At 45.6% G+C, this 23,329-nt stretch overlaps 1 protein-coding gene across 10 annotated transcripts in view; it reads left to right on the top strand.

Moving 5' to 3' along the window:
• MATN2 (matrilin 2) overlaps positions 1-23,329 on the top strand; it is a 127,422-nt gene that overhangs the window by 27,440 nt on the left and 76,653 nt on the right. For 8 of the 10 annotated variants that reach the window (XR_012157127.1, XM_073330492.1, XM_073330495.1 and 5 more), the window contains exon 3: positions 15,326-15,895. The exons of 1 other annotated variant lie outside the window; for it this stretch is intronic. Coding sequence is in view for 8 of the 9 variants with exons in the window: in XM_073330492.1 (XP_073186593.1) it covers positions 15,326-15,895 (570 nt within the window). In the remaining variant the exon portion in view is untranslated. Of the gene's footprint in view, positions 1-15,325; positions 15,896-22,760; positions 22,838-23,329 lie in introns of those variants that run through there. One more of the 10 variants, XM_073330498.1, reaches the window with a different exon arrangement.

Genomic DNA, 23,329 nt, shown 5'->3' with positions numbered 1-23,329 from the left:
TTATTTATTTGCAAGCTATGTGGCACTAGCTTATGGTATTGTTTCCAAACGAATTTATGGCAACCAGAAAAGACAACTCCTGAAATGCATGTAAGCAGTGTCAGGATGAGCTCCACCCTGACATCTGGTGGTGAGGTGTGGCAAGTTGTGGAAAAGAACTTCAGGGGCAGATCTCATTTGCATAGGCACACCCACCACGCCTAGAATGAGACCATAGCTGCCCAAATGGTCACTTTGGCTTCTGTGGGATCCCCAGTGTCTCTGTTATTGGGGCAGGAAGAATAAATTGTTATTACCCTGATTATGGGAACTGTGCTTGGAACTGTACGTGGCCTTTTGTTACGATGGAGGGATTCACCATCATCTAAGTAGCACTCGCTAGGCAAGGGTCATGGGTTCCAAAACTGTGTGAATGGAGAGAGGCTGGGGACAAGTATTAATACTTGGTGGCATGGGCCCCTTGGTGAGGGCCTTACATGCTGATTGCACTTCCTCCTCTCTCCACTGTGGAATATCAGAGCTAATTTTGATTTCATTAGAAGTCTAGTTATAGGCTGCTGAGCTCACTTTGGGCTGACAGTGCCCCAGCACTGGGGCTCCCCTACTATAAGCTGAATTCACCTAAGAGCTGAAATCACTGAGTGTTGTGTTAAGTAGTGGGGGAGCCTGAAGATATATTGTGGAGCAGTTTGCGGGAGGGCTGGTGAAGCAGTTCGACACGGAGCAGTGTGTGGATGGCAGGAGCTGCTTGTGGGCCGTGGAGCTGAGTGAAGGAGTTCGTGGGGCGGCTGGCGGAGCGGAGCGCAGCTGAGCGAAGGAGTTCGTGGGGCGGCTGGCGGAGCGGAGCGCAGCTGAGCGAAGGAGTTCGTGGGGCGGCTGGCGGAGCGGAGCGCAGCTGAGCGAAGGAGTTCGTGGGGCGGCTGGCGGAGCGGAGCGCAGCTGAGCGAAGGAGTTCGTGGGGCGGCTGGCGGAGCGGAGCGCAGCTGAGCGAAGGAGTTCGTGGGGCGGCTGGCGGAGCGGAGCGCAGCTGAGCGAAGGAGTTCGTGGGGCGGCTGGCGGAGCGGAGCGCAGCTGAGCGAAGGAGTTCGTGGGGCGGCTGGCGGAGCGGAGCGCAGCTGAGCGAAGGAGTTCGTGGGGCGGCTGGCGGAGCGGAGCGCAGCTGAGCGAAGGAGTTCGTGGGGCGGCTGGCGGAGCGGAGCGCAGCTGCGCGAAGGAGTTTTGTGGGGCGGCTGGCGGAGCGGAGCGGAGCGCCGTTATGGAGCTATGGGGCGGTCAGCTTCAGATCACGTAAGGTGCCTCTTATCCCCGTCCCATTTCCACCCAGGTTGGGAGGTAAAGCTCCGCCGATAAACTTTCGAACTCTGGGGCTGCCCTGACCAGGGACAGAGACTTTTGGGGCATTGGACTTTTGGGGTTGCTGGACTCAAGAACCAAAGGGAAAAGGGCATGCCCCAATTTGCCTGGGGTGGGGTTGTTTTTGCTCATGGGTTGTGTTATGAATCCGGTTGGTGGTGTTTCCCCAACATAATGCCACATTGTTTCTCTCTGTTATTAAAAGACTTTTGCTACACTCAGACTATGTGCTTGCGAGAGGGGAAGTATTGCCTCTTGGAGGCGCCCAGCGGGGGTGGTATATATTTGTCCCAGGTCACTGGGTGGGGGCTCGAGCCGGTTTGCATTGTGTTATTGGAATGGAACCCCTAGATATTGAACCCGGTATACATGCGCGAATGTGTTCCCTCTGGATACAAGTCATCCCTTTAATTATTGATGTTGAGATGACTGACAGCTTACAATGTATAGGAAACTTTCATTGGTATACAGAGTCAGAAATTCACATTTTAAAAGAAGATTGTTAGATACCTTTTAAAATATTTTAATGTGGTATTCTGAGAGAACAGTACAAACTCATTAAAGTTTTATATTGTTTTTTGTTGAATTTTCCACACAAGTCTTCCAAAAGCTATTTACTTTTAAACCTGGCCCTTCTCAGCTATAATCATTTCCATGTCCCCAGTATAATGCCATACGAAGGCTGAGAAGTAGGCCACATAGAAGTTTCAGGCCTGTGAGAAGAAAGAAATTAAGAATCCTCTCTATATACACACACATTATTTTATGTTCATGTTTTTGTTATGGTTTATTACGTGGGCAGGAGGGGAAGGAAGCAAAGAGGGGAAAATGCCCCAAAACTGTGCAGAGGAACTGAATTGAAAGTAGCACTAGTTTTGGTCCTGCACAATAGCACTTCCCTGTGGTTGCTCAGGAAATTGATTCTTAGTCCCTTACGTGTATCATCTGTTCTGAGTTGGGAGCACAAGTAATGTTCATACCTAGCTGAGAACAGCTGAAACAAGTGAGGACAACTGAGGAACTCTAGGGCATCAGAATCTGTGTCCCTATGATCCATGTAGATGGCAAGATGTTTGTGCTTCATTCCAATACTCCATACCTGAGTAGAAATTAAAGAACTATTTGAACTCATTTCTTTCTTTGGTGCTCTGGGAGGGGAGGTACTAACTAATGCTATTAATCATAACCATGGTGCTTGGGTACGGGTGAATACAGAAAAAGCAGGAAGGAAGAGGTAAAGACAGGAACAATGTAATGATCTACCACAGTGATTGGTAATGGAGCATTTGTGTATGGAAGGAAATGGAAGAGACTGGATAAGATCCCTGCTGGAACATGATGGAAGGTTTTGGCACAGAGAGAATGAAGAAGTGACTGGAGGCTGTAAAATATGAGAGAAAGCTTTTCTCCAAGTCACCCTGCTGAATGACTTTACAATAAGGAATGGAGGAGGAGATTGAGAAGGGAGGAGGGAGAGAAAAGAAAATGAAGGATGGAGAAAGGCTGTGCAAAAAAAACACTCAGAATTATTCATATGTATTTATTTTTGATGATAACCACAAAATGCGGTAAGTACTTTCCAAACGGAAAAGAGGGGACAGTAATTGCCTTGAAGAGCTTGCAGTGTAGGTTCAAGTTTGATGTGCCTTTGCAAAGCTTTTGCACTTCCCTGGATTTATTTATTTATGTGTATCTACATCCTATTGAAGCTTTTGGCAAGCATTTTTTATCTTGAATCTCTGTGAATAAAGTGAGGCTCTCCTTGCTAGTGAATTTCAAGTTTGCGTATTGTTTATTAAGTAAAAGCCATAAGTTCTCTGCTATTATGGCCAGGAGGCCAGACCTACTCCTGACAAACTAAGGGTATGTCTACGAAATTAGGTCGATATTATAGAAGTCGATTTTTATAAATTGATTTTATAGTCGATTGCGTATGTCCATACTAAGCGCATTAAGTCGGCAGAGTGTGTCCTCACTACCGTGGCTAGCATCGACTTACGGAGCGGTGCACTGGGGGTAGTTATCCCATAGTTCCCGCAGTCTCTGCCGCCTATTGGAATTCTGGGTTAAGCCCCCAATGCCTGGTAGGGCAAAAACATTGTTGCGGGTGGTTTTGGGTACATGTCGTCAGTCACCCCTCCCTCCGTGAAAGCAACGGCAGACAATCGTTTCGCGCCTTTTTTCCACGCAGACGCCATACCACGGCAAGCTTGCAGCCCGCTCAGCTCAGCTTACCGCCACCGCCACTGTTGTGTCCTGGGTGCTGCTGGCAGCAGACAGTGCAGTAGGACTGCTAACAGTTGTCATACACTGCTACCGCTGCAACTCTGCTCTGCTGCTATTGTCTCAATAGCGAATTTCTCCATGTTGTCTGTCTTGAGCTCCCAGGTACGTGTGTTCTTTCTCGGGAAATGTGTGCGGTGCTAACCATTGTCCTCCACCGCTTCCGCTGCACCTCTGCTTTCCTGCAGATGCCATATCACGGCAAACATGGAGACTGCTCAGATCACCGTGAGAGTTATGAGCATTGTAAACACTCGCGCATTATCCTGCAGTACGTGCAGAACCAGAACCTGCAAAAGCAGGCGAGGAGGCGACGGCAGCACGGTGACGAGAGTGATGAGGACATGGACACAGACTTTTCTCAAAGCACGGGCCCTGGCAATTTGGACATCCGGGTGACAATGGGGCAGGCTCATGCCGTGGAACGCTGATTCTGGGCCCGGGAAACAAGCACAGACTGGTGGGACCGCATAGTGTTGCAGGTCTGGGATGATTCCCGGTGGCTGTGAAACTTTCGCATACGTAAGGGCACTTTCATGGAACTTTGTGACTTGTTTTCCCCTGCCCTGAAGCACAAGAATACAAAGATGAGAGCAGCCCTCACAGTTCACAAGCGAGTGGCGATAGCCCTCTGGAAGTTTGCAACGCCAGACAGCTACCGGTCAGTCGGGAATCAATTTGGAGTGGGCAAATCTGCTGTGATCCAAGTAGCCAACGCAATCACTGTGCTGCTGCTAACAAGGGTAGTGACTCTGGGAAATGTGCAGGTCATAGTGGATGGCTTTGCTGCAATGGGATTCCCTAACTGTGGTGGGGCGATAGACGGAACCTATATCCGTATCTTGGCACCGGAGCACCTTGGCAGCCAGTACATAAACCGCAAGGAGTACTTTTCAATGGTGCTGCAAGCACTGGTGGATCACAAGGGACATTTCACCGACGTCAACATGGGATGGCTGGGAAAGGTACATGACGCTTGCATCTTCAGGAACTCTGGTCTATTTCAACAGCTGTAGGAAGGGACTTACTTTCCAGACCAGAAAAGATCTGTTGGGGATGTTGAAATGCCAATAGTTAACCTTGGGGACCCAGCCTACCCCTTAATGCCATGGCTCATGAAGCCATACACAAGCACTCTGGACAGTCATAAGGAGCTGTTCAGCTATAAGCTGAGAAAGTGCAGAATGGTGGTAGAATGTGCATTTGGATGTTTAAAAGCGCGCTGGTGTAGTTTACTGACTTGGTTAAACCTCAGCAAAACCAATATTCCCATTGTTATTGCTGCTTGCTGTGTGCTCCACAATATCTGAGAGTAAGGGGGAGACGTTTGTGGCAGGGTGGGAGGTTGAGGTAAATCGCCTGGCCACTGATTATGTGCAGCCAGACACCAGGGCGATTAGAAGAGCACAACAGGGCGCGCTGCGCATCAGAGAAGCTTTGAAAACCAGTTTCATGACTGGCCAGGCTATGGTGTGACAGTTCTATTTTTTCTCCTTGATGAAAACCCACCCCCTTGGTTCACTCTACTTCCCTGTAAGCCAACCACCCTCTTCATTTCAATCACTGCAAAGGCAATAAAGTCATTGTTGTTTCAAAATCATGCATTCTTTATTAATTCATCACACAAATAGGGGGATAACTGCCAAGGTAGCCCGGGAGGAGGGAAGCACCGGGTGGAGTGGTGGATGAGAGGAGGAAGGAAGGACAAGGCCACACTGCACTTCAAAACTTATTGAATGCCAGCCTTCTGTTGCTTGGGCAGTCCGCTGGGATGGAGTGGTTGGGTGCCAGGAGGCCCCCCCACAGAGTTCTTGTGTATCTGGGTGAGGAGGCTGTGGAACTTGGGGAGGAGGGTGGGCGGTTACACAGGGGCTGCAGCAGTGGTCTGTGCTCCTGCTGCCTTTCCTACAGCTCCACCAGATGCCAGAGCATATCAGTTTGATCCCCCAGTAGCCTCAGCATTGCATCCTGCCTCCTCTCGTCTTGCTCCCACCACCTCTCGTCTCCCTCTTCCCTCTTGTCCTCGCGTTCATTTTCTGCTTTCCTGGACTCTGACATTATTTGCCTCCATGCATTCTGCTGAGCTCTTTCAGTGCGGGAGGACTGCATGAGCTCAGAGAACATTTCATCGTGAGTGCATTTTTTTCGCCGCCTTATCTGCGCTAGCCTCTGGGACGGAGATGATAGGGGCAGCATTGAAACATTTGCAGCTGTGGGAGGAAAAAAAGGGAGAGTAGTATTTAAAAAGACACATTTCAGAGAACAATGAGTAAACTCTTTCACGGGAAACCAAGCTGTTAACATTACATAGCACATGTGCTTTCGGTACAAGGTTGCATTTTGCCTCTTATATTGAGAGTCTGTTGGTTTGGTGTGAGAGATCACACACGCAGGGCCAGGCAACAGAATTTGGCTTGCAGGCAGCCATGGTAAGCCACAGTCTTTCGGCTTCTTTAACCTTTATAACATGTGGGAATGGTTTCAAACAGCAGCGCCCTCCTTTCCCATATCAAGCACCCATTGGGTTTGCCATTTAAAAGGAGGGGCTGCGGTTTTCATGTTAACCAATTCTCCCCCACCCAATTCTCTGGGATGATCACTTTCCTGAGGATAACACAGAGAGATAAAGAACAGATGTTGCTTGAATGCCAGCAAACACCGGGACCATACGCTGCCATGCTTTGTTATGCAATGATTCCAGACTATGTGCTACTGGCCTGGCATGGTAAAGTATCCTACCATGGAGGACGGAATAAGGCTGCCCTCCCCAGAAACCTTTTGCAAAGGCTTTGGGAGTACCTCCAGGACAGCTTCATGAAGATGTCCCTGGAGGATTTCCACTCCATCCCCAGACACGTAAACAGACATTTTCAGTAGCTGTACTGGCCGCAAATGCATCCCAAGTCTTCAGGGCAAATTAACCATGAAACACGCTTGCTTTTAAACCATGTATTATATTTACAAAGGTACATTCACCAGAGGTGCCTTCTCCGGCTTCATGGTCCGGGAGCTCGCCTTGGGAGGGTTGGGAGGGTATTGGCTCCAGGGTGATAAACAGTTCCTGGCTGTTGGGGAGAACGGTTTCCCCTCTTGTCTGCTGTGCACTATCTTCCTCTGACCTGGAGCGGTCATTTGCCTCTTTGGTTCTTTGGTAGACTTGCCTGAGCTCCTTAATTTTCACACGACACTGCTGCGGGTCCCTGTTGTACCCTCTGTCCATCATGCCCTTGGAGATTTTTTCAAACATTTTGGCATTTCGTCTTTTGGAACGGAGTTCTGATAGCATGGATTCATCTCGCCATAGAGTGATCAGATCTAGTACCTCCCGTTCTGTCCATGCTGGAGCTCTTTTGCGATTCTGGGACTGCATGGTCACCTGTGCTGATGAGCTCGCCATGCTGGCCAAACAGGAAATAAAATCAAAAGTTCCCGGTGCTTTTCCTGTGTACCTGACTAGTGCATCCGAGTTGAAAGTGCTGTCCAGACCGGTCACAATGGAGCACTCTGGGATAGCTCACGGAGGCCAATACCGTTGAATTGCATCCACACTACCCCAAATTCAACCTGGGGATGTAGATTTCAGTGCTAATCCCCTTATCGGGGAGTAGTACAGAAATCGATTTTAAGAGCCCTTTAAGTCGACAAAAATGGCTTCGTCCTGTGGATGTGTGCAGGGTTAAATCGATCTAATGCTGCTAAATTCGACCTAAACTCGTAGTGTAGACCAGGGCTAAGAAATCTTATGCAAATATGCGTGAATATGTGAGAGCTTGTCAAACCCAAGCTTTGTCTGTTTTCATAGCAGAAGAAAATCAGAACTCAAACCTTTATGAATGTCAGTGCCTAAGAACTATTTTTGGCACACGATGAATTAGTGAACCCCTTTTGAGACAAGCTTGGTAAGGTTTCCATTGTTCTACAAGGGAGGTGTCAAGAATAAGAGGAGAAGAGGAAAATATTGAGAGAGAGAGAAGAAACAAAAAGAAATTTAATCCTGCCTCAGCATGGGGAATGGACTAGATCAGTGTTTCCCAACTGATGTGCCATCACAGCCGAACAGGTGTGCTGCAGAATTTTTTTTTAAAGTACATGTGAGAACAAGGGGGGGTAAGCTGCCTTCTGATTGGCCGTCTGTCCCATGGCCCTGCCTCCTCCAGGAGCGCAGCAATCAATCAGAGCTTAATCTCAGAGCTCTTGCCCCTTCCTGTCCTTTGTGAGCAATTGGTTGGCTCCTCTGCCCCTCCCCTTCCCCCTCTTGCAGCTGAGCGCGAGGGGAAGAGCCCCTGGAGCTCAAGATGTGCCATTGCAGAGAAAAGGTTGGGAACCACTGGACTAGATAACCTCTTGAGGTCTCTTCCAGCCCTAAATTTCTATGTCTTATTAAAAAAAACGAAGAAGAAGAAGAAGAAGGGGAAGAGATGTGGGAAACTAGAGAAAGAGAAATGGCTTTGTTCTCCATGAACTTATCTAATTCTTTTTTTAACCCAGTTACAGTTTTGGCCTTCACAACATCCCCTAGCAACGAGTTCCACAGGTTGACTGTGTGTTGTGTAGTACTTCCTTTTGTTTTAGATCTGCTGCCTATTAATTTAATCGGGTGAGCCCTGGTTCTTGTGTTACGTGAAGGGGTAAATACCACTTCCTTATTCACTTTCTGCACACCATTCATGAATGTATAGACCTCTATTATATTCCATTTTAGTCATCTCTTTTCCAAACAGAAAAGTCCCTGTCTTTTTAATCTCTCCTTTGGTGGAAGCTGTTCCATACCCCCAATCATCTTTTCAGGGATGGGATGATCAGAACTGCACCCAGTATTCAAGGTGTGGGCGTACCATGGATTTATATAGTGGCATATCTTCTGTCTTCTTATCTATTCCTTTTCTAATGGTTCCTAACATCCTGTTAGCTTTTTTGGTTGCTGCTGCACGAGTGGATGTTTTCAGAGTCCTATCCAAAATGACTCGAAGATCTCGTTCTTGAGTGGTAACAGCTAATTTAGAAACTATCATTTTGGGATAGTAGAATTATGTTTTCCAATGTGCATTACTTCGCATTTTTCAACATTGAATTTCATCTGTCATTTTGTTGCCCAGTCACCTGGTTTTGTAAGATCCTTTTTTCACTCTTTGCCGTCAGCTTTGGACTTAATTATCTTGAGTAATTTTGTATTGTCTGCAAACATTGTCACCTCACTGTTTACCTTTTTTCCAGATAATTTATGAATATGTTGAACAGCACTGGTCCCAGTATAGATCCTTGACAAACCCCATTATTTGCCTCTTTCCATTGTGAAAACTGCCCATTTATTCTTACTTTTTGTTTTCTGTGTTTTAACCAGTTACTGATCCATGAGAGGACCTTCCCTCTTATCGCATGATTGCTTACTTTGCTTAAGAGCCTTTGGTGAAGGCTAAAGATAAATAACTTGATTAAGAAACACCTAAGGAGGTTCATAAAGGTGTAGGTCAAAGTTTTCACAAGTGACTAATGATTTTTGATGACCGTTTTTGGGAGCCTAACAGGAGACACCATAGTGGGGCCTGATTTTCAGAAAGTATTGCAAACACATCTTAGGAAAACAAGGCCCTTTTAATGAAGTCTCTGGTTGGGTACCCAAAACTACTAGTCACTTTTCAAAATCTTGGCTGTAAATAGCATGAAGGGAGAGGAGCATTATTTAGTATAATGGGTATAATTAGGAATAATATGTGAGAAAAATGTAGACTAAATATCAGAGAATTCTTCCTGATAATGAGATCTGTTAGCCTACGTCTCCTAGGGGCATTAGTGGAAGTCCCACTGCTTGGCAAACTAGTAAATATACATTAAATCTCAGTGTAGCCAGCTCTTCAATTTAATAACATGGTTTTAGCCCTGACTGGAACCAGTCTCCCCAGAAGGTCCAGTGCTCATGGATTTTCAGCCCTGCCCAGGAGAAACCGTTCTCTGATTAGCTGCCTTCCCCATTTTCCTATCTTCTGTGGAACAGTAGCTAATCAAGGCTTCCCACTTCTCTCAGGAGCAGAGGTGAGTTTTGGGGTGGTGAAGGGGGAGATGGAGCAGCCAATAACATTTTCAGAAGACGGGAGGAAGGAGAAGAAAGCCCAGCAGCTCAGGGTGGCACTTTCCTCCTCCCCTTCTGTGAAAAGTTGGTCACTCTGCTCTGTCTCATCCCTCCTTCCTCTCCACTCTCTATTCCTGCCACAGGAGACCTGTGAAGGGGGAGCAGGAGTGAAGAACACTTGAAACTGACCTCCCTCCCTGCACTTGGATAGATAGGGGAAGAAGACCCTGCTGCAGCTGCTACCCCAAGCTGGGGAGGGGTTGAAGAACCCCCACAGCTGCCAAATGTGCAGAGGTGTCTTATGGGGCAAGGGGCTGGGATGGGGAGCAGAATCAATATGAGGCTGGGAGGTCAAAACTGATGTGGGGGCTGGGTGTGTATAATTAATTGCAGGGCTGGGGAATGGGGAGATGGAGCAGACATAGAATTACTTAATTAGATTTTGGAGGTTTGCAGAGAAGCTAGAATCATGGAAATGTAGGGCTGGAAGGGACCTCAATAACTTATCTAGTCCAGGACCAAGTATACCTAGACCCTCCCTGACAGCTGTTTGTCTAACTCGTTCTTAAATAGACTTTGTGTGTTGCTGGTGATATTATTGGGCCCCCAAAGCTTTTGGTGACCACGTAGTCGCCAACTGTATAGCAGCATTTTATACAAATCCGTGTAATTTGATCTCAGTTGGATCCTTTCAATGAGAGCCAAAATCACCTTATTCTGTACATTTGGGAGAGTTGCAGCACTGTAATTGTCACACTCCCCCTGGAGGTGGGCAGAGGGAGTTTAAAAATCAAAAGAAACCAAAAACTGGTAGGTTTCAGAGTAGCAGCCGTGTTAGTCTGTATTCGCAAAAAGAAAAGGAGTACTTGTGGCACATTAGAGACTAACCAATTTATTTGAGCATAAGCTTTCGTGAGATACAGCTCACTTCATCGGATGCATAAAGTGGAAAGTACAGTGAGGAGATTTTATATACACACAGACCATGAAAAAATATACATTGTAAGGAGAGTGATCACTTAAGATGAGCTATTACCAGCAGGAGGGTGGGGTGGGGGGAGAGAAAACCTTTTGAAGTGATAATCAAGGTGGGCCATTTCCAGCACATTTCCAGGAGTTAACAAGAACGTCTGAGGAACAGTGGGGGGCGGGGGAGGAATAAACAAGGGGAAATAGTTTCACTTAGTATAATGACTCAACCACTCCAAGTCTCTATTCAAGCCTAAGTTAATTGTATCCAATTTGCAAATTAATTCCAATTCAGCAGTCTCTCGTTGGAATCTGTTTTCAAAGTTTTTTTGTTGAAGAATAGTCACTTTGAGATCAGAAATCGAGTGATCAGAGAGATTAAAGTGTTCTCCGACTGGTTTATGAATGTTATAATTCTTGACGTCTGATTTGTGTCCATTTATTCTTTTACGTAGAGACTGTCCAGTTTGCCCAATGTACATGGCAGAGGGGCATTGCTGGCACATGATGGCATCTATCACATTGGTGGATGTGCAGGTGAATGAGCCTCTGATAGTGTGGCTGATGTGATTAGGCCCTATGATGGTGTCCCCTGAATAGATATGTGGGCACAGTTGGCAACGGGCTTTGTTGCAAGGATAGGTTCCTGGGTTAGTGGTTCTGTTGTGTGGTGTGGTGTGTGGTTGCTGGTGAGTATTTGCTTCAGGTTGGGCCTACAGACAGCCTCCCCCACCCCCGTTCCTCAGACATTCTTGTTAACTCCTGGAAATGTGCTGGAAATGGCCCACCTTGATTATCATTTCAAAAGGTTTTCTCTCCCCCCACCCCACTCTCCTGCTGGTAATAGGTCATCTTAAGTGATCACTCTCCTTACGGTGTATATTTTTTCATGGTCTGTGTGTATATAAAATCTTCTCACTGTACTTTCCACTTTATGCATCCAATGAAGTGAGCTGTAGCTCATGAAAGCTTATGCTCAAATAAATTGGTTAGTCTCTAAGTTGCCACAAGTACTCCTTTTCTTTTTGCAAAAACTGGTATTAACTTTTCTTCTTTATGTCATACTTTTTGGGCCAGTCTCATCATTTTGGAGGGATGTGATTCATGATTTTTGGACTTCTGGGGCTGACGATACCGAAATCTGCTTTGGCCAGGAGTTGGACTAGATGACAGAATAGGTCTTTCCCATTTCTAGAGCCTAGGAATGTGCCGCTTCTCATATGAACTACTGAAGATGATTACTGTCAGGTCTGGAGTTGTTTGCCAAAATTGTGAATTGCTTATCTGCTCCATGAATAAGTGGATAAGCTCCCAAAATTAAGGAGAAAGTACATAGGGCAAGTGAGAAATTAAAATTTGCAAAATCAAGGAAATGAGGAAGTGCCAAAAAGGTCAGAAGTCTTGCAAAAGTTTAAATGTAAATGGAAGAGAATTGTTCTCACACTGGTAGTCTACTCACCCCAAAAAAACATTCTTTTCCTCAATTAATCAGTTATATGTGATACAATGATTAAAGTTTTATTTTTCACTGAACTAAGCTCAGTTACATAAGCATTAATAATGTCAAAGCTGTCACACAATAGCCACCAACCCATCAAAATTGCACCTTTAAACAATCTAATTGTTGATCTTTTTAAAAAATATTCATTTGAAGACAAAGATTTAAATCCACAAAGAAACTATTGTCTTATTGTCAAGTAGCTGAGGTTACCATAGATAAGAATTTTACTGATGAAAATCATACTGATGTATTGTATCACTAGTGGAATCTATCCCTTACTATCAATCCATTCAGTGCTCTATAGCACAGTCCAGTACTGTTGTGCAGATACTGTGCAAGATTCTCTACACAGAGATCTGCATCTGAACCCCCACGTGGGGAATTAGGGAACCGGAGCCATTGAGGTGAGTCCAAATCCTTAGATTTAAATTGAAAATTCTTTGTGAAACACAAAGGGATTCAGGTGTGAGGTTCCAGTTTTGGCCTGTCCTTACTGGTGACTAGCTAGTTTTAACACCAGCTTTCCAGAGAAGCAGCTTTAGCCCTTCTTCAGTGGCTGGCTTTCTTCCCTTTTGCATGCACTCCTGCAAATTACCCCACATCACACCTGTGTTGTGTTTGTTTTATTTTGCTTTAGCTAAAACAAGTAATAATTAGATAGAGCAGTAAGATAATGAGATGGAAAATTGGTTAATATGCCAGCAAGCCTGTATCCCACTACAACTGGAATTCCATTTCTGCTCATTTTGGCTTATGTTCCACATCCTTTGATTTTGCAAGACTATGTGGCTCTTGCTTATTCGTCTGCTTATGAATAAAGCTGTACTGTAGATTCCACAGGAATAGATTCATAGATATTTAGGTCAGAAGGGACCATTATGATAATCTAGTCTGACCTCCTGCACAACGCAGGCCACAGAATTTCACCCACCACTCCTACAAAAAAAAGTCACACCTATACCTGTGCTATTGAAGTCCATGCAGTTACTTTATGGTCAGCAAAAAGCATTTCTATTCTATACCTACAAATGTTTTTGGTTGCCTGTGAAAAGGCCTCTGATTTAGTGAATGGAAACGGATCCTTTCCTTTCCTTCTCATTGGCAGAAACATGTATTTTTCAGCTGTTCACAAGAGAACTTAAACAAGGGCTTGTCCACACACAGAAGTTGCACCGATTTAACTTTAAATCAGCTCCCTTGTGTGTAGGGAGATCACTTGTCTGGCTTTGAGCCAGACAGTCCTCTTTTGGGGTGGTTTGTCCTGCGTCCGGCACTAGAACAAAACCTGATGTGGTTTTCTCTGATATTGCATGGGGAATGCCATTTTTAAGAGCCTGCTGCTCCACCCCCTCTGGCATGACCTTGAACACACCATGTGTGTGAGGTAACACTGGTGGGGGGACATGCACCTAAACATGGTGCCCACCAAGCAGCATGACCTCACCCACAAGGTGTTTGAGGTCACACTAGTGGGACAGAGCAGCATGCACTTAAAGATGGTACCCTCCATGTGGAATAACCTCACACGCAGCGTGCATGCGAGGTCACGCCAGTGGGGACACTTTTTGTGCAGCATAACCTCACATGCACTGTTCGTGGAAGATGACGCCAGTGCCGGGGAGGGTCATGCCATTCTTGGAAGTCCTGGAACCTTCAGTATCCCAGGAATCTGCAAGTGGCTACCCTACTTGTGCATATGTATTATACAATCTTGATTGACGTGATCACATACTACATTTTTCATAAGACTCCTGCCTCATTTGGAGCACAAGATAGATGGTGATCTGGATAGCGAAGTAGGCTATTGTCTATACAATCCTGCCCGATTAGTGGCTGAAGTTGAAAGGTGTGTAGTGAATGAGACCAAGGGACTGCAGGAAGAGAAAAAGGTGGTCCCAAAGTTAATACCATTGAATTCCACCATGGAAAATTTGATTCCAATTTTCCTGTGTGATGGTAGGCAAGTTACTTTACTTTACACAGTTGGCTACACATTACGTGTTCCTTATTTTCTGTGTGCCCAATTTGAGAGCCTGAGGTATTATTGGCAGAAGTGCTGACTATTCCCAGCTGCCGCTGAAGTCACTGAGAGTTGTGTTTGAATGTGTACAGCACTATGTATGCCAACTTCTCTGAAAAATCAGGCCCACTGCATCTCAGATTGGACACACAAAACTAGGAGACAGTTTTAACCTTTAAACACTCTGTGTCTCAGTTCCCCCTCTGTAAATAGGGATAATAATACCACCATTCATCACAGATAAAAATAATTAATTAATGTATGTGAAGCAATCAGATACTTTAGTGATGAGTTCCATAGAAAAGCCCATGAGGAAAGTAATAATTCTGTCTTCAGAGCAGAGTTTGAATAGTGTGCAGTAAGTCAGTCATAGGGCCACAGTTTGAACAATGAGGACAAAACAAAATATTGAATAGCTGCTCATTCAGTGAGCATTGCCCATCCTGTGCACTGAATGAAGTAGGGATCCAGTGGAAAAAATAGTATGTGACCATGCAATTAAAGACTATATGATAAATACCTATGCCAACTCCTCCTTTCTCCTCTTTCCCTCCTGACAGTGGTAAAAAGTGCTGAAAGGTAATGGGAATAGAGAAAGATTAAAACATTAATGAGACAGCTTAAAGAGTGTGAAAATTGGATTAGGGAAAGTGGAGGAGAAAGGAGAAAAGAGGGAATGTTGGAACAAAAGAGGGACTGAAAAAGCATTGAAGATGATGAGAAGAAGAGAGAGAAAATGTAGGGGAAGGATGAGGAGGAGGAGGAAGAGAGAAGGGAAGAGGGAATAACAGGCACTGAAAAAGCCAGAGGAGCAGGAAAGGAGGTACAAGAGAAGGAAAAGAAAGTGCAGTGAGGGACAGATATGACCAGAATGTTTCTAGAAAGTGTGCGTGCACATGTGTGCAAGCGCACGCATGCCATGGAAATTGTACTCTGTGGAGATCATCCCTTTGCACTGAAGAGCAGCTGAATTGTAGAAAAGTAGTATTTGGTCCATGGTTGGACTTTGCTTTCCCTTGAGATACATAGTAGCTCATTGTTTTGACAACACAGTTGAATCTTTGGGCCAGCCTGATCTGCTTTGTATTTTAGAATTCTAGTCAAATAGCCTTTGTTTTTTTCCCTCTTCCAGAGAATGCTTGCAACCGCAAACGTCTTGATCTCGTCTTCATCATCGACAGCTCTCGCAGTGTACGTCCTTACGACTTTGAAAAAGTGAAGGAATTCATTTTAACCATCTTGCAGTTCCTAGACATCAGTCCTGACGTCACCAGAGTAGGCCTCCTTCAGTATGGCAGCACAGTCAAACATGAGTTTTCATTGAAGACGTTCAGGAGGAAACATGATGTGGAACGAGCAGTGAAAAGAATGATGCACCTGGCCACTGGCACCATGACTGGGCTGGCTATTCAGTATGCACTGAACATTGCATTTTCAGAATCGGAAGGGGCGCGGCCACTGAGCCAGAATGTGCCCAGAATTATCATGATAGTGACAGATGGGAGACCACAGGATCCTGTGGCAGAGGTTGCAGCTAAAGCCCGGAACTCAGGCATCCTGATTTTTGCCATTGGTGTAGGAAGAGTGGATATGAACACCTTGAAGTCCATTGGAAGTGAACCTCATGAAGAGCATGTCTTTTTGGTGGCTGATTTCAGTCAGATTGAAACGCTAACCTCTGCATTCCAGACTAAACTGTGCGGTAAGACAACTATTTGTGGATTTGAAAGCCTGGGTGAAAATATTCAGAGTGAAAAACAAACATGCAAAAACATCAAAGAAAAATTACTTAGGTTTTGTGGTGCAACATAAAAGCTAAGCAGAAAGCTAACTAAACTAGAAAACATTGGAGCCTAATTCATATAAAATGTATACACCAATAAAAGAGATTTATCCAAAAGACACTTAGCATAGCAGACATAACTGGGAGGGAGAGAGCCAATTCTGCTGTTGGACCTATAAAAATGTGATTTAATTCCTAGTGAAAATATGCAATTAGTGAAATACACATACCCTTCTTTTACCATTTATTATTTATTATTATTATTTTAGCATAATTTGCCATCCTTTGCTACTTAAATGTCATAAGTAATTTGATTTATATTTTTAAAATATTTTTCATTTAGTACTGATCTTTAAATTTGTAAGCCTCACGGTTGTCAGATTCTGGGTACAGTCCAAACCAGGGAGGGGTTGTGCCATTGCCTGTCCTGTAACCCTGGGTGCCTTGAATTGCTCTGCTGCTGTAGCTCCCTTATCTGGACACTCCCAGTCATCTTATTAGCATGCACTGAGTGTCTGCGAGATAAGTACCTCTGGGTCTGCAACACTGATTCCAGCAGCCTGCTTGTTACACCCGAGTCTCACATTCGTATCCACCAGATTTTATGTACATCTTGCAAGATGACCCCAACACCCCACAGTCCTGAATTTTCCCAAAACCGCAGGCTCTGCAATGTGCAGTCCTTTTCTGACCAATCAGAGGTTTGTTTGCTCCGCTACAGGGACAAAATGCACAGCTTATCAATTTAACTGGAGTTAACAATCACTTCAATTCAAACAGCACTGGGTTGGTTTAGATTAAAAGTAAAAAGTTTATTACCAAAAGGGGAGAGGATTATAAATGAATTCAGGTATGAAGCAGAGAGTTAGAAATGGTTACAAGCAAATAAAAGTGAAAAACGCTTCCTAGAGATTAAGATTTAACAAAATTGTAGTTTTAGTTCAAGGTCAGATTCTTACCACAGTACCTTCCAGCAAGATGGCTGACCACCCCTCTGGCTAGGATCTTCCACAAACTCCAGAGAGTTTTGTTCCTTTTAAAGGTAACTTGGGTTCTTTGCCCCTCTCTTTCAGAGTCCAGTGACCTTGTGAAATGGATTCTTCTGAAGGTTCCCCCCCACACACACACACACAAAATAAGGTTAATTCAAGCCGTGGGGAAGGAGACGTGGAATCTGGTGATGAAGGAAGGAAATGCTGGTTTCCTTCACCATTGGTGTTTGCAAAAATGCAAATGTTTCTGTTCTTCCCGTTGCGATGCAAACGAGTCCTTGCCATGTGATTGCCAAATGACTCTGATGACACCTGGCTGGAGGCATCAGCTTGTCCTTTATCTTGGAGAAACCTGTTTACCCACTCCCTTCACATTTGTATGGTTCCTTGGGCATTTACTGTACATACACCATGCAAGAATATTACTGATCAGTGTTATTAGTTTTCCAGTGACACCTTACATGACACATATCAAATACAGTTTATGACCTTTGTGAACTGGGGGTATGCTGAACTGGTCATGCCATTTGAAGCTTACTACCAGATACCAATGAGCCCCTCGCCCTCTTGTACTGGGCTGCTGTTAGGGTCACAATGTTCTCTTGGCTATAACCAAAATACAGAGTTCCGGCAGTATATATAGAACCCTTCCAAATTCTTATATATTGACACTGTGCAAAGAAATATCTCTGCACGTGCCTTAATATTAGAAATGAGACATGAAAACTAAGTAGTACTTTTGTTTCATCTACAGTCCTTTTTGTGTACAAAAACTTATGAACAGCCATTACTGTAGTATTGTTCATTCATGCAATAAAGTTAAAAGTAATCTTTGCTCATGTACACTATTTTGCAATAGGCAAATGGCTTTTGTGATCCTTCCTGGGGGTACCCGGGGTTGTGAGGCACCTCATTAAAACCCGCCCTTAGCATGAGGAAGCCTTGTCTGTGTCTGACAGGGGTCATCTCCCCAACTCCACCAGCCACAGGCCACACAAACATTCCCTTTGCAGGCTCCGCAGTTCCTCTGCAGGTAAGCAATAGGCACACTCCAAACCCCACGCACTCTGAGCATTCCCCTGGAATGTCCAGCCCCTGTGCCCCTAGACCAGGGGTGGGCAAACTTTTTGGGCTGAGGGACACATCTGGGTGGGGAAATTGTATACAGGGTCGGGGCAGGGGGCTGGAGTGTGGGAGGGAGTGTGGGGTGTGGGAGGGAGTGCGGTGTGCAGGAACGGACTCAGGGCAAGGGATTAGGGCAGAGGAGGGGTGCGGGGTGTATGAGGGGGCTCAGGGAAGGGGGTTGGGGTGCAGGAGGGGTGCGGACTGCGGCAGGGGGCTCAGGGCAGGGAGTTGGGGGGCGGGGTGCAGGAGGGGTTCGGGCTCTGGGGAGGCAGCGGCGCACACCGGGGCCAGGGCAGGCTCCCTGCATGTCTGCCCTGGCCCCACGTGGCGCCGCTCTGGGAAGCATATGGCACCATGTACCTGCATGGCCCCTGGGTGGGGGGGCACAGGGCTCCGAGTGTTGCCCTTGCCACGCCTCCAGGTACCTCCCCCGAAGCTCCCATTGGCTGCGGTTCCCTGTTCCTGGCCAATGGGAGCTGTGGGGGGCAGTGCCTGGAGGCAAGGGCAATGCACAAAGCCTTCTGCTCTCCCCCCATCCCGGGGCCCTAGGGACGTGGTGCCGGCCGCTTCTGAGAGCGGCGCAGGGCCCATGGCGCCACGGGGGGCAATTCTGCAGGCCGGATCCAAAGCCCTGAGGGGTCGGATCCGGCCCGCAGTTTGCCCGCCCCTGCACTAGACAGTCACAGCATTCACACATCTGCTACTCCCAAAGGAATATTCGCACTAGTTTACCAGTTTCACCTCCGCATCATGGCTCCACTCAACTCACAGCACTTAGATTTGTTTATACTGAAAATAAGTATGAATTTATTTAACAAAGAACAGAGTTTCAAGAAGAAGCAAACAGACTTAGTAGATACAAATGCTTATATATAAAATAAAATCATAATATGCTTTCTCGAGCCTGAACTTAACTAACAAGTCATTCTCCTGTCTCATAAAGGATAGCTTGCCCAAAGTTTCTGTGCCAGGGTTAAACAATCAGACTGGCTATGGTCCTCCATTCATAAGATACGACAGCTGGCAGCCTGTTCCCCTTCCCCCTCCCCTCCCCCCTCCCGCTCTCCCAGATATAGTTCATGATGATCCATTGTTTTATATTTGTAAACAGAGTAACCCTTGCTGCTTGTTTGTTCCTGTAGAGAACCTTCCCCTGTAATATCTTGATTAGCATTTTGTGCACTTGAGTAGTGTTTTGCTCAGGCTGTAAATAGGTGTTCATTGTGAATTATACAATACTCAATTTACATATATCCAGACAGGTGGATAAGCATGTCCTGGCTGAACAAAACTTGTTTATCACATTCTGGTGACCAGTCCCAATTCAGACCCTAACTTTTATTTATATAGATAGATAGATATAGATATATATCTCACACATTTCCCTGCATACATTTCTCAATGATTAGGATGATCAGTGATACAGACTTTCAGTAGAGACCTTACATGACACCCTTTGATAAACTATTCTGTAGACCAAAGGGATCCCTGTAACCCTCTGCACCCCTGTTCCTTCTGCTAATGGGCACCAAGAGGTCCCTTGGTCACAGTTTTATATCAGGTAATTATGAATTTAGACAGGTTTTTAAAAAGTCCTATGACATATCTAATATATTAAGATTAATGCAGAAGATCTGTTCTAATCCACATGTTAAAATACATTTTTCTATTTTACTTTACCCTGATGCATAGAGACTGCTTTGGAAGATGTTAATACAAATTAGTGTGTTCAGAATTGTATGGAACCCATGTCCAAGTGAACATGCATCTGCCTCACGTGAGCCATCACAATTTATGTTCTTGCTGGCATTTTCAGTGGAGACTCCACAGAATGAATGGGTGGGGAGACCAAAATGCCCTTTCACACCTAGAAGTGATCCCCCCAGAATAGGGGTGATGCATATGGGTAGGGCAGTGAGGAGAAGCTGCCATTTCCAGAACCACTCCATATTGTAACATTGCTCCAGTGGAAGCAGTGATATCACAACCTACTGAAATTCATCAGATAATATATTTGACAATTTTTTTCTGCTATATTATCAGCCATGGTAGAGAGTTACATTAAAATAAATAAAAAGCAAATTGACAACATTACGTTTAAACAGAGTGAAGAGTAAATAGTACACAACTGGTTTTTTTTTTAAAATTATTATTATTATTCCTTTAAATTGTATGGAGGTGGGGCCAGCACAAGTGTGTTTTACTTTGGTTAGTAACTTACTTCTCAGAGTAGTAGGTGTCAAGTAAACAATACAAGCCTTGTTTGTAGTTTGCTTCTAAGTCCTCAGCATACATGCCCTGGGGTACAGATGCCCTCCTTCCAGAGGAAGAGATGTGGAGGATGAGCGGGATTGCCTTTGCTTGCCAAAAGGCACTCCCTGTGCTCAGGGAATGCCTCCACAGCACTTCTTGGCTCAGGGTTTGAGCAGCTAAGGCTGGTACTTGAGCCCATGTCTCTTTAAAGGTATGGTAGATCAGTGGTTGTCAACCAGTGGTACGCATACCCTTGGGGGTACACAGAGGTCTCCTAGGGAGTACATCTAGATATTTGCCTAGTTTTACAACAGGCTACATAAAAAGCACTAGCAAAGTCAGTACAAACTAAAATTTCATACAATGACCTGTTTGCACACCTCTATATACTATACCCTGAAATATAATCATGTTTATATTCCATTTGATTTATTTTATAATAATATGGTAAAAATGAGAAAGTAAACAATTTTTCAGAAATACTGTGCTGTGACACATTTAATTTTTGTCTGATTTTATAAGCAAATAGGTTTTAAGTGAGGTTTTTAACTGAGGTGTAACTAGTGGGTAGGCAGGACAAATCACACTCCTGAAAGGGGAACATTTGTCTGGAAAGGTTGAGAACCACTGTGATAGAGTATTAGGCCACAGGATGAATAAAGCTGGTTGGGAATTTTTTGACAAAACAGAGTTTTTTGGTCAGAAATGCCAATTTCTCAAAATCAAAATTTTTGGTGAGAAAGGGTCAGTTTCGATAAAACTTTCTATTCAAAACAAAAGAGAGACTTCCACCCACCCCAAAATAGCCAATAGCTTGGTGGTTAGGGTTAGTAGTGCTCTAGCCACGAGGCTATTGGCTGTTCGGGACTGGGTCTCGCTCCCCTGTTAGAGCTGTTCCACTTTGTGTAAATAAATGTTCATTGGAGTGGGAACATGAACCTAGTGAGTGCTCTAACTACAGTAACTCCTCGCTTAACATTGTAGTTATGTTCCTGAAAAATGCTACTTTAAGCAAAATGATGTTAAGCAAATCCAATTTCCCCATAAGAATTAATGTAAATAGTGGGGTTTAGGTTCCAGGGAAATTTTTTCACCAGGCAGAAGACTATGTTATATAATATACAGTATAAGTTTGAAACAAACAATTTGATACTGTACACAGCAATAATGATTGTGAAGTTTGGTTGAGGTGGTGAAGTCAGAGGGTGGAAGAGGGTCGGATATTTCCTGGGAAATGCCTTACTGCTAAATGATGACCTAGCACTTGGCTGAGCCCTCAAGGGTTAACACATTGTTGTTAATGTAGCCTCACACTCTACAAGGCAGCACAAATGGAGGGAGGGGAGACAGCATGGCAGAGAGAGACAGAGACACACACCGTGTGTGTGTGAGAGAGAGACACGCATTTCCCCTTTAAGTACGCTGACCCCACTCTAAGTACATTCCCTTTTAAAGTAAATCAGCAAGTTGAGACAGCAGTGCTGCCAGCAAGCTCCCTCTGTCCTGAGCCCTGTCGTGTTCCCCCCGCTCTGTGGAGATGTGGTAAAGTAGTGGGGGGCAACAGCAGGGGGAGAGGGGACAGCTGAACTGTGGGCAATTGATAGCCTGCTGGGTGGCTGCCACACAGGGAACTTAGGGGAGCGGGGAGCTGATAGGGGGGCTGCTGGTCCACCCAGGTTCCAAGCCCCCACCAGCTAGCTGCAACAGGCTGCTCTTCCTGGAAGCAGTGGAAAAAGCAGGCAGCTGCCAAACAAGGCTATAAGGGAGCATTGCACAATTTTAAACGAGCATGTTCCCTAATTGATCAGCAACAAACCTACATTAACTGGGACGACTTTAAGTGAGGAGTTACTGTACTGGGCTATAGAGTCGGTCTCTCTCTGTCCCAGTGAATATATAATTATTTGTGCCCTAGCCACTAAGCTATTGGCTATTCTGGGATGGTGTGCACACTCTCTCTGGCTTTTCATGAAAAACGTTGAAAGGTGTTCATTTTGTTCCAAGAAGAGTAGAAAAATTTTTGAAATGTCAAAAATTTTTGTGGGATAGGAAAACTTTCCCCTCCAGTTCTATGGATGACTTAATTTTTTAATGATTCTTTCAAACCAACAATTGAAGTTTAGGGGAGGTATTCGTAACTTGTAATTCATGCAAGTGGAAGGTGCATAGCTAATGTCTTTTCCAAGGTTTGTTTAATTTAATGTTAAGGGGATTCAGTAGGTTTTGCTATACATTATTAAAATGAAAGTCCAGGAGCTGCCATGGTGGGGTTGGATAGGAGCGGAGAGGGCAGGGTGGATTACCTTGTTTGTTGACTGTAGGCTGTTTTGTTGTTTCACTTGGGGCCCCAAGAAGGGGAAGAAACAAGGCCTCAGACGGAGGGTTGAGCACTGGCCCACAAGAAAGACACACCCGACAATGCCTGCTGGCGTGGGGTTAATTGGAGTTATGCACTCCTCATACAGCTCTACCATGGACAGATTTGTGACAGGTACATGAACTGCCTGGAGAATAGTGCTCAGCTAAGTTCCCTGTAAGCCGCACGGCCGCGCAGCAGCCTATTTAGCGCCATGCAGGCGCTCCAGGACCCCGGTCAGGGAAGGGGTGCACCTCCCCCGGCCCCCAACCTGCCATGGCTGGGGTGCCCCTCCTGGGCCTACTCCGGCCCCAACTCTGCTGTGGCTACGGCGCCTGGACCTGCCGGGGTGGCGCAGCCAGAGCGGCCCCAGCCATGGCCGGAGCGGCGTGGCCCCAGCCATGGCCGGGGTATAGTGGCCCGGCCCCAGGTGCAAGCGGAGCGGCGCGGCCCTCCCCCAGCCCGGACCTGCTGGGGCTGGGGAAGGGGTGCCTGTCCTGCAGCTCCAGCCCCAGAGCTGCCGCTGCGGGGAGAGGCGCCTCTCCCCCCGAGCCCAGGTGCTGCTGTGGGGAGAGAGGGCTTGGGGGAAGAGGTGCTTTCAGCAATTCAGATTGGGTCAAAATTCAT

This window comes from Lepidochelys kempii, chromosome 2, assembly GCF_965140265.1.
Source record: "Lepidochelys kempii isolate rLepKem1 chromosome 2, rLepKem1.hap2, whole genome shotgun sequence".
NCBI lineage: Eukaryota > Metazoa > Chordata > Testudines > Cheloniidae > Lepidochelys > Lepidochelys kempii.
The sequence above is the reverse complement of the archived record's forward strand: the minus strand, read 5'-3'. Positions and strand labels throughout refer to the sequence as shown.